The sequence below is a fragment of the Arachis hypogaea genome, chromosome 3, assembly GCF_003086295.3.
Source record: "Arachis hypogaea cultivar Tifrunner chromosome 3, arahy.Tifrunner.gnm2.J5K5, whole genome shotgun sequence".
Taxonomy (NCBI): Eukaryota; Viridiplantae; Streptophyta; class Magnoliopsida; order Fabales; family Fabaceae; genus Arachis; species Arachis hypogaea.
In genome coordinates this window covers 131,797,453-131,813,835 of record NC_092038.1, presented here as the reverse complement: position 1 = coordinate 131,813,835, position 16,383 = coordinate 131,797,453, and the positions used below count along the sequence as shown (strand labels likewise).

The 16,383-nt window shown below is 30.5% G+C and overlaps 2 protein-coding genes across 2 annotated transcripts; both read right to left on the bottom strand.

Moving 5' to 3' along the window:
* Positions 1-5,237: 5,237 nt before the first annotated feature.
* LOC112771456 (uncharacterized) lies at positions 5,238-6,641 on the bottom strand. The gene has a single exon (XM_025816217.2). It carries the CDS (start codon positions 6,639-6,641, stop codon positions 5,238-5,240), a length of 1,404 nt encoding a protein of 467 aa, XP_025672002.2.
* Positions 6,638-9,498, bottom strand: LOC112782848 (uncharacterized). The gene is made up of 4 exons (XM_029297474.1): positions 9,398-9,498; positions 8,369-9,294; positions 7,041-8,258; positions 6,638-6,891 (listed from the first exon to the last, which is right to left on the bottom strand). The coding sequence occupies exons 1-4, from the start codon at positions 9,496-9,498 to the stop codon at positions 6,638-6,640; spliced, it is 2,499 nt and encodes an 832-aa protein (XP_029153307.1).
* Between the last annotated feature and the right edge of the window lie 6,885 nt (positions 9,499-16,383).

Genomic DNA, 16,383 nt, shown 5'->3' with positions numbered 1-16,383 from the left:
TCTTAGCATTTATCCAATTTATTTTTGGGCAGAGCAGGTATATGTTTTTCCTCTAACCCATCTTCTTTCCTATTTGGTAACTTGGGCTATATATTATAAAAATGGGCTATAGATTATTTCAATATTGAAAACACTTAAATACAATAGCAGTATAAACCTGTACTATGCAGTTGAGGCATAACTCTTAGAGATAAATTATATGCCTCTTAGAGATAAAAATCCCTAATCTCTCACTCTGATAAAAAAAAAAATTATATGCCTCTTAATATGTTATATTTGGATTTAAACTTTGTTGAATACGTTAAATATTGAATATAAACTCTTTAATGTTATATAAATGAATGTATACTGAGTAAATTGTGATGTTGTAATATTTAAAATTGAAAATTGAAGATTGTCCAATTCATTTGATTAAAAAAAAAGCATGTACTATCTTTAGATAAATTATTTCATTTTTCATTTTCTTTTTTAAAAAAAAAAAAGACAGAAGAAGAAGAAAAAAAATGTTCGGTTGGATTTGTCAACAATTAGTTCACCAGTCACCAATAACACAGTTAACTTCAAGCTCCAATTAGTACTAATTGCAGCAAAATAACCGTAGGATACTTCAAGCTCAACGAACAAATTAAATACACTTCATAACGTTATCTCAAGCTTGCTTAATGAACAATTACAAATATATTTATAGATCATTTATCAAATAATTGAATCCCTCAAACAGTAGGGAGCATATTATAACATAAAAACATAAATGATATGTTTGAAGCGATTTACAAGTTCAAATAAATAACAAAAAAGAAAGAAAAAAAATCTGGATCATGATAACAATGGTGTAGATCCAGTTTATAAAACCGTTGAAATTCTTAATTTATAGAAATATAATTTAATTTACAACCTTTAAGATATATAGATTTGTACATATATACCCCCAGATCCTTTGGTACTTGATAAGAAGGAAAAGGGAATACAATTTGTCCTTCTGAGATAGTCAAAATTAATTAAACAAGCGTTTAATTACAGTATCACAAGGAATTGAAGATAATCCCACCTCTAATATCTTGGAAGACATGGGAAAGCCTTCTAGCCTCCTCATCAAAATTCTGAGCGTAGCTGATAGGATCATACTGAAACGACAGAGCTTTATTGTTGTTATTATTGTTATTATTGGATCCACATCCACTAATGCACATGCTTGTCTTCTTGCTCTCCTTCATGAACCTCCTAAGGATTCTCCTCCACCTTCTTCCTCTAATCTTGTTGCTGGTTGTTTTGCTGCTTTTATGGTGGATTCTTGAGTACTGAAATTCATCGTGCACTGGAAAACATGGCGGTGACAACATGCACCCTAAGTACGAACCTCTCTTTGATGCTATGACATCCTTTTCCATTTTAGCTTTCTCTTATGTTTTTTGTGTGAAATTATTCAATCTTTGTTTTTAAGGTGGGTTTATATGTATGATTTTTTTTATTCCATCTTCTCTTTTTTTTTTTAGTTTCTTATTGAATTGGACTGAGGATTAATTTATTACCATTTATATCTAGATTTTAGTATTAGGATTAATCTCTACATACAAGTGTTTTGCATTTATAAGTCTGAACGAAACCCACCAATTATACGCGTTGCTTATATTACGTGCCTTTTTAATAGAATTTTAAATCAATTAAAATCAATTAACGCACAAATATATAACTTTCATTTTTTAAAAGATTTCGTTTCTTTTTTTGAGTTTCTTGCCAAATTTGTTGGATCTCTTTCGTGCGTTCTCTCTTTGCTTTGTTTTTTTCGATTTTCTTGGTTTCTAAAATCAAATTTTAAAATCGTTTTGAAGATAATGGAACTTCAGAAATACACTCAAACGGTTACAGAAATACACCCAAAGGATTTAAGAAATACACCCAAAACGAGGGGAGACGGTATATTTCTTCTTGAAATTTTTTAATTTTTTTTCTGGTTAAGTATGAAGCACATGGCAGATACAATCTAGAAGAGTACCTTGAATAATGTTTCTTCCTTTTTTCTGGTGATTTTTTATAGAGATTTGTATCTTTTCTTTTTTATTTCTTCTACTCTTTGCGAGGAGTTGGAACGTTTCTGCAGAATCGTAGTAGTTTGTTTCGAAATGTCTCTTGAATTTTGATGATTTGCGTTTTGATTGAGGAAAAAGGGGAAGAGTGAACGTGTTGTGGAAGGGGCGCATGTTTTTTTCTTGATGGTTTGCATTTTGATTGAGGAAGAAGACAAAAAATGAACGTGTTGTTGAAAGAGCACGTATTTTTTTCTTAGACTTGAAGCAACTTGTATAGCTTATAAACTAAAAAGGCTTGTATGTATAACAGGCCTCTTAGTACTATACTGCATACATATGTGTTAATTATAACTAAATAACTATTTTATGAAGCTTTTTTTCTTTTTCATAATCTGAACATTTAACATGTATTAATTGTTTGCCATATTCGGATATTTTGTCTCGTTAATTAAAAACAATATTTTGTCACTTGACACTTTTGTGGTTAAAATTAAGCTTATAATTAATAACAAACTCAAGTATTTAGTATCATATTCATCTTTGGAAAAAATTTGATAATCAAAAAATTTTAGCCATAATTAATCAAAACTTTTTATAATATACTTTATTTATATCATTTAATAACAGTTTTATTTTCTAATCCACTCTTTTATCATTCTACTTATCATTCCACTTGTTATATTCTTATCAACTCCACTTATTAATAATATTAATTATAATATCATATCTCTTATTATTAAGCATTCTTGTAATCAATACTTAATATTCCCTTTTATAATTTAATTTTTATATTTAAGAATAAAATAAAAATGATTATATGACATTAATTGTCTTAAAACACACGTAATAGCATATATAGTTCTTCTGGTATGTTCATATAAAGATTAATAATAATAATTAATAACGATTATTATTTATTATTGTAATTGATTCTTGCTTTATTCTTTCGCCTAATAAAAATATGATAATATCACATAAATTCAATAATTGTAATTGATTATTATCCTATACGCTTTTTTATTTTATTATTATTATTATTATCGTTTTTTTATTGTAATTAATTTTCTATTTTTGTTAAATCATTTATCATCATTCAATGGAGAGATACAAGATCTGCTATTCTAATATGATTTTGTTTCTGTTAATTCAATTATTTTCATTCAAAATTCACAACTCTAATACCATTGCAAGCACAATTAGAATAGGTTAAAGAATTTTATAAGAAATCATCTTTATCATTACAAATAGTATGACATTTGAATTCGACCTTAATACGATACCTATGGTAGAAAGTATTGAAGAATTTGAACAACAGATGGACTCACCCGACGAGGTTATTGCCAGTCAATTAATTTTCGAGAATATGAAAAACTACACTAGCTTTGATGAGGTATAATAAAAATTGTTTTAATTTTTTGTATGTTTTTATGTGCATTTATAATTATATTGTACTAATCAAGTTATACACATAACATTCGTATATTTATATACATAGCATCCATAATTACATACAACTAACATCTATAAATTAAATTCATGTTTATTAGATATTACATCTATACACATATCATTTTCTTTTTTTTTTACGAGAAAGGGGTCAAAGACCCCAAACAAAAGAAACAATTGAATTTAATACACGTATCATTTTCTAGTTATTGCATAATTAACTATAAAATTAATACAGATGTTTTTAAATTTTATCATAATTGAATTTAAAAAATATTAAATTTTTAAATTAATTTATTCAATTGATAAATTTACTCATAACATCCATAGATTCATACACATAACATCCATTATTTCATGTTAATAACATCCATAATTTGTACTCATAATATTCATAATTTCATACCAATATGATGTCAATAATTAATAAATTTTTATAATTAATATTATCAAATTTTAAACTATATGTCTTATTGTATTTTTCAAATTATCTCATATGTGCACTAATAGGTCATAATTTTAATTATTCTAATATTTTTATTTAATATTCATATGTATGCTTATTTATTGATTTTATATATAACGAGTTAATAATTATTTTTAAAAATTTATTTTTTAATTTTTGTTTATATTTTATGTTTTATTTTTTAATAGTCTATATGTAAAATATAAATTGTATAGTAGAAGTTATTAAAAATTTTAATTTAATTTTCATAATTTTTGCAGAAAATTATTGTATTTTAATAGATAATAATGTAATTGAGAGATATTAAGAATTTGATTTAAAAAAAATTAAAATTAATTTTAAAAAAAATATTAATGACTCTAAATATGCAACAAAATAATAAATAATAAAAAAATAAATAATAAAAAATATATATCACTTACTTATCAAACAAATAAAATTTTTTATATAATATTCCTATATTATAATTATTTTTTAATTACCTAACATCACCCATTCATCTAATATGTATATATGGACCGCACTAAAATAAATGAGGGACAAGGGTCCTGCCAGACTCCCTTGCCCATGTGTTATGTACTTATGTATATTTTGGTTATGATTGAGTAGTCAATTATTGATAATTTATATGTGAAGACATCTAGGATCGCGGGAAAAAAAATTGGTACAGCCAATAATGATGAGTTATTCACGTCAATCTACCACTTCATTATTTATTAAACAGAGAACAAATATCTCTATTTCTTTTATGAGTAACTAGCAAGATACCGCGCGATGCGCGGGCGACACATATGCAGATTAAAATAACGTATATGTAAAGAATTGTTAGTTATTTAATCTGATGTTAGAAAAAGATGGATGATCTTTTTAATTGTAAAAGTATTTGTAAAATATAAAATAAATTATAAGCATTTTAGTAAAGGAAAAAGGATACATGAAAAAGATTAGACTATTTTCGTGTTGTATGTAGATGCAGAAATTATATAAATAGTAACTCAAAGCATTTGAAATATAATTCCATAAAATTGATTGAATAAGGTTTGAATTGTATTAAATATGAATGTTGAAAAAGTACTGTATAGGAAGAAATAATGGTTTAAGCATAAGATAAGTACTTGTGAGTTAATAAGTTATAGTTGCTAACAAATGCAATGAAAAACGGAAAATGGTAAAAATATGAAAAGGATGTAAGATTGTAACGATAAAGTTATAGATAAATAGTTAGGGTTGGATAAGCGAAAATGAGTGTATAGAGGAATTATGTAATAATAAGAATATTCGTAATGCTGAACGTGTTGTCATATATTTCTGAAGACTTCAGGGTAAACAACATTCTCTGTCTTGTTTGTGTTTTCGTCATGAGCAATTACAATTTTCAACCCTTTTTTGTTTGTGACTCTTGAGATGGCAACATAAAGTTGGCCATGAGTGAAGACAGGTCTTTTCAATAACAAACCCACGTGATTCAAAGATTGTCCTTGACTTTTGTTGATTGTCATTGCGTAAGATACCATAAGAGGAAATTGTCTCCGTTGGAATCTGAATGGTAGCCTGGCATCTGACGATGTGAGTGTCATTCTAGGAATAAAGACTTTATTGACACAGTTGTTGGAATTTAACAATTTTGCCTCAATAACTTTATCTCCTAGTCTTGTAATTATCAACCTAGTACCATTGCAAAGGCCTGATGAGTGATCAATATTTCTAATAAGCATCACAGGGCAACCAACCTTGAGCTTCAATTCGTGATTTGGAACCCCCGAGCACTTAATTGTTGCTAAAAACTCTGGTGTGTGCATAGCTTGAATTTGATTGCTACCTCCCTCGGACAGACATTTGTTGGAACTAACATATGTCTTGCATTCATTGCTGTTCATTGCAGTCATGTAATCATTAACCTCATCAACAGCATTAACCGTAGGAGCTAAGATAGCGCGACCTTTCAAGTTGCTTTCATTAGACATGTCAGCAATGTAATCAGAATAGATTGCCTCCACAATTGCCTTAATAGGATCACTATAGTTAGTGATAAGGAATTCAGGTGGTATGTTAATGCTATTGCAGCCATCACATGATCTGTCAGATATTCCGTTGCCAACTTGAAGTATCCATTCAGCAAATTGCTTTAGACCCTCTACCTCATCATCTGTAGTCATAGATTGCAATCGCATGTTTACAGTGAGCTTTAATACTTCACAATGTTGCCAGAGGTATAAAGAGTTTAAAGACGCATTAACAATGTCTTGTCTTGTTCCTTTTGGAATCACAGGCAAAATTTGTCGAAAATCCCCACCAAAAACAATTGTTTTACCTCCAAACGGCAAGTGCTGGTTATGATCATCTTTGAATCTCATCAAATCCTTCAATGTCTTGTCCAATGCCTCAAAACAGAATTTGCTCATCATGGGAGCTTCGTCCCAAATAATTAGCTTAGCTATTATAATTAATTCTGCTAATGGACTTCCTTGCTTAATGTTGCAAGTAGAGAACTCATCTGGAGTTAATGGTATGGCAAACCTAGAATGTGCAGTTCGACCTCCAGGTAACAGTAGAGACGCAATGCCGCTAGATGCAACAGTTAGAACTATTTGTCCACGTGATCTAAGTGCTGAAGCTAAAGTTATCCAAAGGAAAGTTTTTCCTGTACCCCCATGGCCATACAAAAAGAACACACGTCCATGTTGACTATCTGTAGAGCTCATGATTTTATCATATACCCCTTTTGCTCGGCAGTTAATTTTGAGAGGCAGTCATTATGTTGCTTTTCTAACAGAACACGATCATAATTTAATTCGTCAAAGATCATTTTGTTTCGCGTCCTAAGATGGTCGGTATCTCTTGATGGAAATGGCATGGTTGGATAATCGCGCAATGTCTTTCCGTTACTGTTCAATATTTGTTCAATGTCAATCAAGGTTAGATCCTTTAATTCTTCCTCACTGAAAAGCAAATCTGAAATGTTTAGAAAGTAATATATATATAAGTGACCGTTGGAGATAGAAACATGTGTTAAGTAAAACAAATAAGATAAAAACCTGTTGTTAACAATTTAAGGATGAAAAAATAAATTGAGATGTCATGGATCGTAATTTGTTAGTTACCATGTAGGCCAAACATGACTCTGTGATCATGCAAAATTCCATCAGTTAATAGGATGGCAGTTTTTTCCCAGACAACTTCCGGTCGCACCATTGAATTAGACCATAGTAGTGTCGCAAACAACCTCCGCAAATAATGACCTGAGCCCCAATGACTTGCTTCTTCAATGGCATCTATATATTCTTTGTCGTCATCTAGCAAACCACGTGCATAGCATGCATCTCGAAATGATGAGTAGATTACACCATTGTAAGTCCTGATATCCGCATAGGTTGTTGGTCCTTTTACAATGTTTAACAACAACCTTAAATAATATAGCTCACCGGATGATGGTGGTACAAAGATCATCCTTCCAATGACCTGATGACTTTTCCTGGGTTCCCAAGCTCTCAGAGATGATTTCCAAACAAACTTGCTTGGAAACTCATTATAGGTTAGTTTTCTAGCTTCGGCATTTGTTTTGTTTGCTGCAAACCAGCCTAGAAACATGGACTCTTTAACAGTTGCCTTTGCAACAGCTTCAACCAATGATTCATTATCCGTAAATACAACCGGTTGTTGATCCGGCAAATGAAAGCTTAGCCTCTCAACCGATGGATTTCTGTAGTGAATGTCATAGCAAAAGATCCTCCAAGCAGCTTCACAAGGAGATATATATCGACAATCGTAAAACATTTTCACTTCATCAACTTCTAAACTTGCCTTACCATCGAGGGACTTTGTAAAAAAACAGGCTGTGACGCGATCACTTCCTTTATTTACATATTTGAACAAATACTTGATAGATCTTGACTGGTTACACCATTCGACGTTAATGTGAGCACGGTATTTTAGCAACAACATTTTATTATGTGGCACGACATATCGGTTGTCTAGATGAATTCCTGAAACTTCCACCGTGCGTCCATTGTCTCGACGCCTATATACTGGGTAACCATCTTCATCAACTGTAGTCCTGTTGTTGAACTTCTTAGGGAAATGACGGATGCAACGACCTTCCTCCATGCAAGGCGAAGTTGGTTTGCTAAGACCACATGGACCATGAAGCATAAAACTCTTTACAGCCTCGTAGTATGCAGTGTCAACATCAGCATCAGGAATTTCAGCACATATGATTTTGTCTATGTCTGCAGGGGTTGGGTATTTATCTTGTTCATGCAAGAATAATAATATATGTGCATGTGGGAGTCCCCTCTTTTGGAATTCTATTGTGTAGATAACTGGAAAAAATAGCAAAATGCATATGGTATTAACATACATTTAATTATGAAAAATTATGGAACATGGTAGGGATAAATACGTGAAATATATATATATGTAAGTTTCAAACCTGCTTTTGTAGCACCAAATAATTTGTTGTATCTAAGATCTTTAATCATCATGTCCAGTTTAACCTTGAATAGTCTGCAAATCATGTCTGGCCTGTCCTCTGGTTTGACTTTATTCATTCTACAATATCTTTGTATTTCGTCCCATTGCGGATTGCATGTAAAAGTGATGAATAAATCTGGATAACCAACGCACCTACATATTGCCATGGCGTCTTGATAATTTTGAATCATGTATCTTGGCCCACCAGTAAATGTTGCTGGCAGTATAATTCTCTTACCCTTTGAGGCAGCATTGGTCTCGCCATTGAAAACGGCATCCCGAAGTCCATTGTAGATCTCTGCTCTAAATTCGGTTTGGTGGGTGTAAATAAATTTCAATCTAGCACTCTCAACCATTGAGAATGCATCAACTATGAATTGTTGGAATAACCGGTGGGAATGTAACAGGACACCGTTGTGCGAAGGTCGGTCTTGGATTCGAAATGCGAAAAAGTCGCGCATTGTGACATGCTTGTCTTCATCTGTCGATTTTTTCTTAACTTTGTTCAAGATAATATCTTCTCTCCATCCATCTTCACCATAAGGGAATAAAAGAGGATATTGCAAGCCTAGATAAGCCGGGTGGAGTTCTGTTATTCTTTGAAGCGACCTTGATTTGGTCTCAACAATAATATCTCGTTCTTTTGTGGATTCATCAAAATCACCGACAATTAAGGCAGCAACCTCAGATACTGAAGGCAAATTATACCTCCTTCCATCTTTTCCTCTTTTGCCAATGAGTCGAAGGCAAACAGAATTATTGTCGTTTGCTGTGAGTGCATCGCGAGCAAGTCGGAAAGACTTTGCGAGGACATTATGATTATCCAACGTAGTTTTGATGGTAGAAACAATATCCGCATGAAGCTTGTTCAAGTGATCATTAGAGCTGGAAAAAATGGCATAAAACATGTAAATATGATGTCTACAACCATTATGAATTAAGTGAGATAACTATGTTTGAGTCTTTAATAAAATTGTATGCAAATGACCTGACAGCGGTGATTCTATTTCGAATCTCATTTTCAGTGTCGTATATATATAATTGTGCAAATTTTGCTACTCCGCCTTCTGGTGGAAGCAGGCTCCCCATTAAATGGTAATTTTGTCCGTGCAGAATAAAGGTTGGGGGCCCACGGCTTTGGTTAATTGTTCTTTGTATCTTACCCCCGAATGATGTGAAAGCAAACATACTATTGTAGCTCCTAATGTTCGATCGAAAGTGTTCCGCTTTTTTGGTGTTGTCAAAGTAAAGCTTCCTCAATGAATCGGGAGGTTCTTCAAGCATAGGAAGTTGGACTTGACCTTGTCGGCAACATAGACTAAACTTTGGACATTTAGGCTTGTAGTGCTTTTCTATGCGCTCTTCGTACCAGAATATAGCTTTGCAGTGTTGGCATGTAAAAGTCGGATCTCCAATATCCCAATAATCTGTGGAAAGGAAATAAGCATTGGCGAATGTGTGTTTAGCTCGGAAAAGATACGACAGTTAAATTAAATATAGTAAGATTCAATATACCAACATTATAGTAAGATTTAATATACCAACATTACAGGTGATTTGATAGATATTCAAATCATGCAATATATACATGTTAAGAGTCTCGATAAAAAATGTTTTTGTCATATGAATTCAGGTTGCATAAGACTATAATTACTATTAAGATTTTACGATGTCCCATGAAGTATCATGTTGTGGATCATAATGTTTGCAAGTAATTTTAAATCTCACTTAGGTTTCACATTAGATAAGGTGGAGATGCGAAAGAAGAATGAAGTGGGAGATTGGGGAACTGTTACTTAAACAACCTCTCTCTCTATATATAAAATGTATGTTATGAGAATAGAATTTTAATATGAAAATATGAGAATGCATTTGTAGTCATTAGATTAATTTAAATGACTAAGATTAAATTTACCTAATTAATGGTATGCAACTAATGCATCTATTATATTAATTAAATTCAAGTGTGAATTAAATTCAAGTGTGAATTTATTGATAACCATTACCTCTATAACCATTGCTTTTAATTTCTATTAAAATTTACCTAATAAATAAATTAAAATCATTGGATTTTGTTATCTGAATAAAATTTAAAGTATTTTTCATAAAGTAATCTATTTTTTAAAAATCTACGAAAATATCGAGTAGACGTCCTAAAAAAATATGTGCTTCAATAAAATGAAAAAATAATTCAACCGCGCTTACGATGCTATATTTTTTATCCGCTTTTGTTTTGTTTCCATCTTAAATAACATAAAAATAATTATTTAAAAGAAATTTTTTTAGGAATTTTTAGTAAAAAGAATTGTAACCGAATAACGTATCCTTAGATTTACGTTTAAAAAATGATTTTAGATATATAAATTCAGTTGAATTATTATGTAAAATTATTTATGTTATTAATATATCAAAGTTAATTTAAAAAAACATTAAAAATATTTTTACATGTTTAATCCGTTGACAAACGTATTGTTAGAATTTATTAATGATACAAAATTTCTTAATATATTTTAAAATAAACAAATAACAAACATAAATATATTATTTACAAATAATAAGTAATTCATGTAACAAACAAATTATTTGTGCATTTAGTCGTTGTTAGTTATATAAGTCATTTGCTATTTGTAAAAAATATATTTATTATTGTTATTTTTATTATATTGTTAAATACATTTATATTTTTTTATCGTTAATAAATGCAAAACGTACTTTTAACAAAACATTGAATGCTTTGTCGTTGTTGAATGATATTTTTTTGATTATTTTTAAAAGTATATTTTTTTGAGAAGTTCTATTTCATATTTGCATAAAATTTTGAAAATATGGATGAAGTTATAAAAAAAATGCCTGTAATTATAAATGTATTCCGACATTCTTATATAATGATAAAGTGAATTGAAAGGAATATTATAAATTCAAATAATAAGCATATTTTATGAAACCAAACAAATTGAAAGCAACGTATTCTAAACCTTATTTTGTATCAAAGACTTCAGTTTAAAATGAGTTAAGACATTAGTTAATAAATCTTCAAAGGATATAATGGTTATTAAGATACAGTATACAGCGCAGATGATGATGGGCAAAAAAAAATTTTAAAAGTTGGATAAAAATATATATCTAAAAATAAATTTTATTGAACATTGCTAATTATATTAAAAATATATTAGAGATATAAAAATTAAAAAGAGTTAGTGAATATTTTCATTCTTAAAATATAATTCATTATATATAATTTATAGAAATAAGTTTCTTTTTATTTCTAAAATTTGAACTTAAAATATTTTAATTAAATTACAGATAATTTGTCATCCTAAGTAATTTTATTTTTATTTATTTTCATATATATTTAATAATCAAAAAACTGAATTTACTGGCATGTTAGCTCCTGTTGACATTATCATTTATAATTTGAAACTATAATTGCATTTAAATATCATAAAAAAAATAAACTCATATATGAAAAATATGTTTATATCAAAGTATAACAAATTTAATTAATAAAGTTTTTTTAAATTACTAATATTTTTATATATTTGTAATTTATTTTTGATATACTATTAGATTAAGGAATTTATGCATCTATTTAATTAAGTATTATAATTAAAAAATATATTTAACATTCATCACACAAGTAATTATCTAAAAGAATAGATATAATCAAATAAGTATATAGTAAAATATACATATTTTAATATATCAGGATTAACTTCTATGCCTGTAAATAATTGTTCTACTATTCATTATAAATTTTAAATATTAATTATCTCATATTCAATTAGAAATTTTATTTGTTATAATATTTATGATATAAAATAATTTTTAGTCCAAAATGGTTATTATTAGCAAGATTACTTAAGAGATAAAATTAAAAAGTATAATATAATTTAAAAAAAATAATTAATAGATAAATATTAATTTTTCTAATTTCAATTAATGTTTGAAGACAAAAAAATATTGATAGATTTATTTATATTTACTAACCTGGATTGACATCATCGGTGGCAATCCTGTTCGATGGTTGAGTCCGTGTTATGCTTGGCTCTGTATGTTGTGTTGTCAATTGTAAATCTGCTAAATTGAGAACATTCCATGAATCATGTGCCCATCAACCTATATGTTGCCGTGCCAGATAATGATATATCAAAACGCTGTGCAACTTTGTTACCTGGAGGAGCTTCTCCTGGATTCTGATTTTGGCTTAAACTGAAACCGGCACTGGAGGTGGTCTCATAATCATGTGTATCATCTCTAATGACTTTCTCAATATGATAAGAATGTTCTGCACAGACAATTTTGGCTTTTATCTGAATGTTTTACATGCATTTGATCTCGTCTTTAGGAAGGCTTGAAAAAGTTTGTGTTAATGAATTTGTTTATGATATAAAACATGAAGAAGAGAAATTTTGTACGAAGTCGGTCTTTAATGTTACCTTGGTTGGCTTTGAATGGAGGGTAGATTTGCAGATTGCTTGGTTCAAAGTTGGGTGTGTTGTTTGCAGATGCGTTAAGCACATCAGAGATGAATGGTACATGCCTCGAAGACGTTGTGAAAATGATACCCGTTCCGAATTTGTTTGGAAGAAGCTCTTGCGACGTTGCTCGACCTAAAGGAGGGAAAATTGTGTTATCATCCTGTTCTTATTTTAGATCGTTATAGTTATACACTAATATATGTATGCATAATTTAGTTGCATGAATTGTGAATAAGAAGGGAAAGAGATTTGTATCTCCACCTGAGAACAGAACCGAGTTTGTTGCAAGCGTAGTTGATTTCACATTGCTATGGTCATGTGTTGATGGAATCAGAATGTGGCGTCCTGCGCTCACACTTCTTGAAGGCTTTTGAGCATAGGAGGAAGGATGAGTTAGACATGAGGTTAGTTGCATCATGTTCTCTCCTCCTAATTACAGCAACAAATGTATACGATATGGTTAGAATAAGTCTGTGTGTCAAACAATCACAACTTGCATGATATTGGAAAGAGTCCAAAACTTGAAGTGTAATCATTTTGATAGATGAAGTTGGATGCGAGAAGTTGATAATGGCATTAAAGAAATGTTTACCGAGTGATTGATCAGTCGTGTGAAAACTACCTAAGGTCCCCAACTGTGTTGAAAAGTTATTTGTGATGCTGCTGCGGCTCGATGCATTTGGAGGACTTGCCTTGTCATGGTTATAGCTAGAGCCTGAAACATGAAGGTTCCTATTGTTAGCAATTATTAGCTAAGAAATAGCTTGAACCAAAATCTGCACTGAAGTGGTCCCACAAAACTTCAATCGTAGGCCAGTTTGCTATAACTCAAGGTGATAGGCTCCTCTAATTAGTGTCGTGATGTTATCGCTACCACAATAAAGAGAACTTTACAATGTAATTTGTTGAATTTGTGAGTAATATAGTATGGTTTAGACAAACGTGTAGGGCGTAACTTAACAGAAAATAAGTTCTTCCTATTTTTTCAGATATCTTCACCTATATGTGTCAGCCATCTACATAACATACCTTGCAAGAAGGCAGCTGACAACTCCTTCAATGGGGTTCTATCTTCACACGGTGGTGTACAATTGCAAGGCGTATGCATTATGCCTACATGTTGCTTGGGTGGAAGTAGTTGTGCTATCTCAAGATTTTCTGCAAAGGATTAGAAAGGATAAAATAATGCTGATTAATACAGGCAGCACAAAGATAACATGAAATTTGTTTCGTATGACCTAAACATATAGTTTGAAAGCACCTTTGTGGTCGGAATCAGTTAGCTTTCTTTTTTTCGCAGATAGCTTTGCCAATCTATACTGCCTTGCTTCTTTCGCATTTTCACCCGATTGTTTCATGCTAGTGTTGCAATTTCAGGTTAGGCTGATGAGGGGAATCTGGGTCGAGAAAATAAGAATTACTGGTTCATGGGTATTGAGGTTAAGTGAGATACTATGTATTTGCAATTTTAGGATCCCATATGCAAATTAAATCTTCAAGTTGTGATTCACACATACCTGAATAGTAACCATGGTGTGGAAGCCTCGAAAAAAGATCCTGCTCTTTGATGCACAATCTTATAAAAGCATAAATAGATCTTAGAGAGCCAAGTTGACTTTGTTAGATTTTTTTGTACACCTATTTATATTGTTTTCCTGTAATTGTTTACAAAGTATCCTATGGTAGAGAAAAGTTTTGGAAGCTATTGACAGGAAATCACAGGAAAAGTGATATTTTGCTTGTATAGCTTTACGGCCTTCTCTGCACAACGTCCCAATTATACTGCTCTGACTTGTCATGTAAAGTGATGCGAAACAAATACAAAAATAATGGAAATTTTATAGTTAAACCAAACTTTCTTTCTTTAGTCACAACATCAACTTGTAGGTATATATTTCTTTTTCATGCAATTGGCAAGTAAGAGTAGTTGAGAATAAAGTTCATATTTAGTCATGATACAGGGAAACCAAAAATCTATTCATGGCCATCCTTTGGTTTCAAATTGACTGTAGCTTGAGATGTCACAATTGTGCTATTTTAATTATGTATCAATTTAATAAATTGAAAACTATATTTTAATTTTGTTTCCTATAAGAAGTGACAATTTTTTTGTTGACAGGTTTAATAATTTAAAATGAGAACTTTCGTAAAAATATTGAACAATAAAGTGGAAAAGTTAGCCATAGCTAATATGTATGCCAAAGACTCAACTGAGACTGGTGTCATGGCTAATGTAATGACTGCTATCCTTAAGAGCGCACATTTGAAGGCAATGTTTACACAAAGCCCTCTAGGCCTTGGTTCCTTATCACTCGTTAATCTGTATGGTTATACCTTCAAGTCATGAAAAAATTATTTTATTAGGTGTAAAAGTAAAAGAATAATGTAATGAAAATTCGGAGGACATAGGTCCAAGTATGCAGTGCAGCCATAAAGGCAAGGTCTAGAGGGCCATGAGAAACTAATAATAATAAGGGATGCAAATATTTATATGTTGTTTATCAGTAAACTATAAGAACAACAATATGTGCAACTAAAGTGATGTAAACCAAATACAAAAGGAATGTAATTTTTCTAATTTAAACCCAACTTTGCTTCTTTAGGCATAACAGATACGTGTAGTTATATATATATTTCTCATGCATTTGGTAAATAACAGTAGTTGAGAATAAACTTGATATTTACTCAAGCTCTATATGCACAAAAAATCTATTCATTGGTATCCTTTGGTTTTAAATTGAGCCTAAATTCAAATGTCACACTTGTGCTATTCTAATTATCTATCTATTTAATGAACTGAATATTATATTATAATTTTTATTCCTACAACTTCACGCTAAATTTTTATTCATAGGATTAAAAGTTGAAAATTATATTTTCCCAGCAAAATTGAATTATAAGTTGGAGTGATGTGGTCATGGCTAATCTCTATAAGCTGAAGAATCAAGTATATTATGCAGGCATAAAGACAACGTGTACAGGACAGTAAGCTAACAACTTATGCAGAGTTAATATCCCCTGAACTTTATCTGTACCTTTTTAGCAAATGGAGCACTATATGATCACGGGCTAAAAGCATGGATTTAATTTATATTAGGATTGTAAAAATTCTTGTATTGCTTCCTTGATTATGATGGAGTATAACAAAATTGACCTCAACCAAAGATCATTCATACAGAAAAAAAAAGAAAATCATGATACATAGGTTGACGTTGCAAACACGATATCCATTATATAAGTTATAACATCCAAAGCAGAAAAGTACATAATATTCTAGTAGATGTGACCTACCAAAGATGCATTACCTAAATACAGCATAATCAGATTTAACATAAATTTTTTTCCACCAAAGATAACGACATAGAAATTGGAATTAATCACTAATAGCAGACTCCAAAGCTAGGATACAAAACATGCACCAAACTTAACCTTAAAACTAAGTTGATTACAAATACCAGAGGTAATCCAGACTAATCATACTATGTGGCTCCTTATA

What these genes read in the sequence shown, in the direction of transcription:
- LOC112782848 (XM_029297474.1), bottom strand. Translation starts at nt 9,498, where the DNA reads ATGGGGAGCCTGCTTCCACCAGAAGGCGGAGTAGCAAAATTTGCACAA. An exon ending in AATAGAATCACCGCTGTCAG is followed by an intron (nt 9,295 to 9,397) that starts GTCATTTGCATA and finishes CATTTTTTCCAG; the next exon opens with CTCTAATGATCACTTGAACA. An exon ending in AGTCATGTTTGGCCTACATG is followed by an intron (nt 6,892 to 7,040) that starts GTAACTAACAAA and finishes TAAACATTTCAG; the next exon opens with ATTTGCTTTTCAGTGAGGAA.
- LOC112771456 (XM_025816217.2), bottom strand. Translation starts at nt 6,641, where the DNA reads ATGAGCTCTACAGATAGTCAACATGGACGTGTGTTCTTTTTGTATGGC.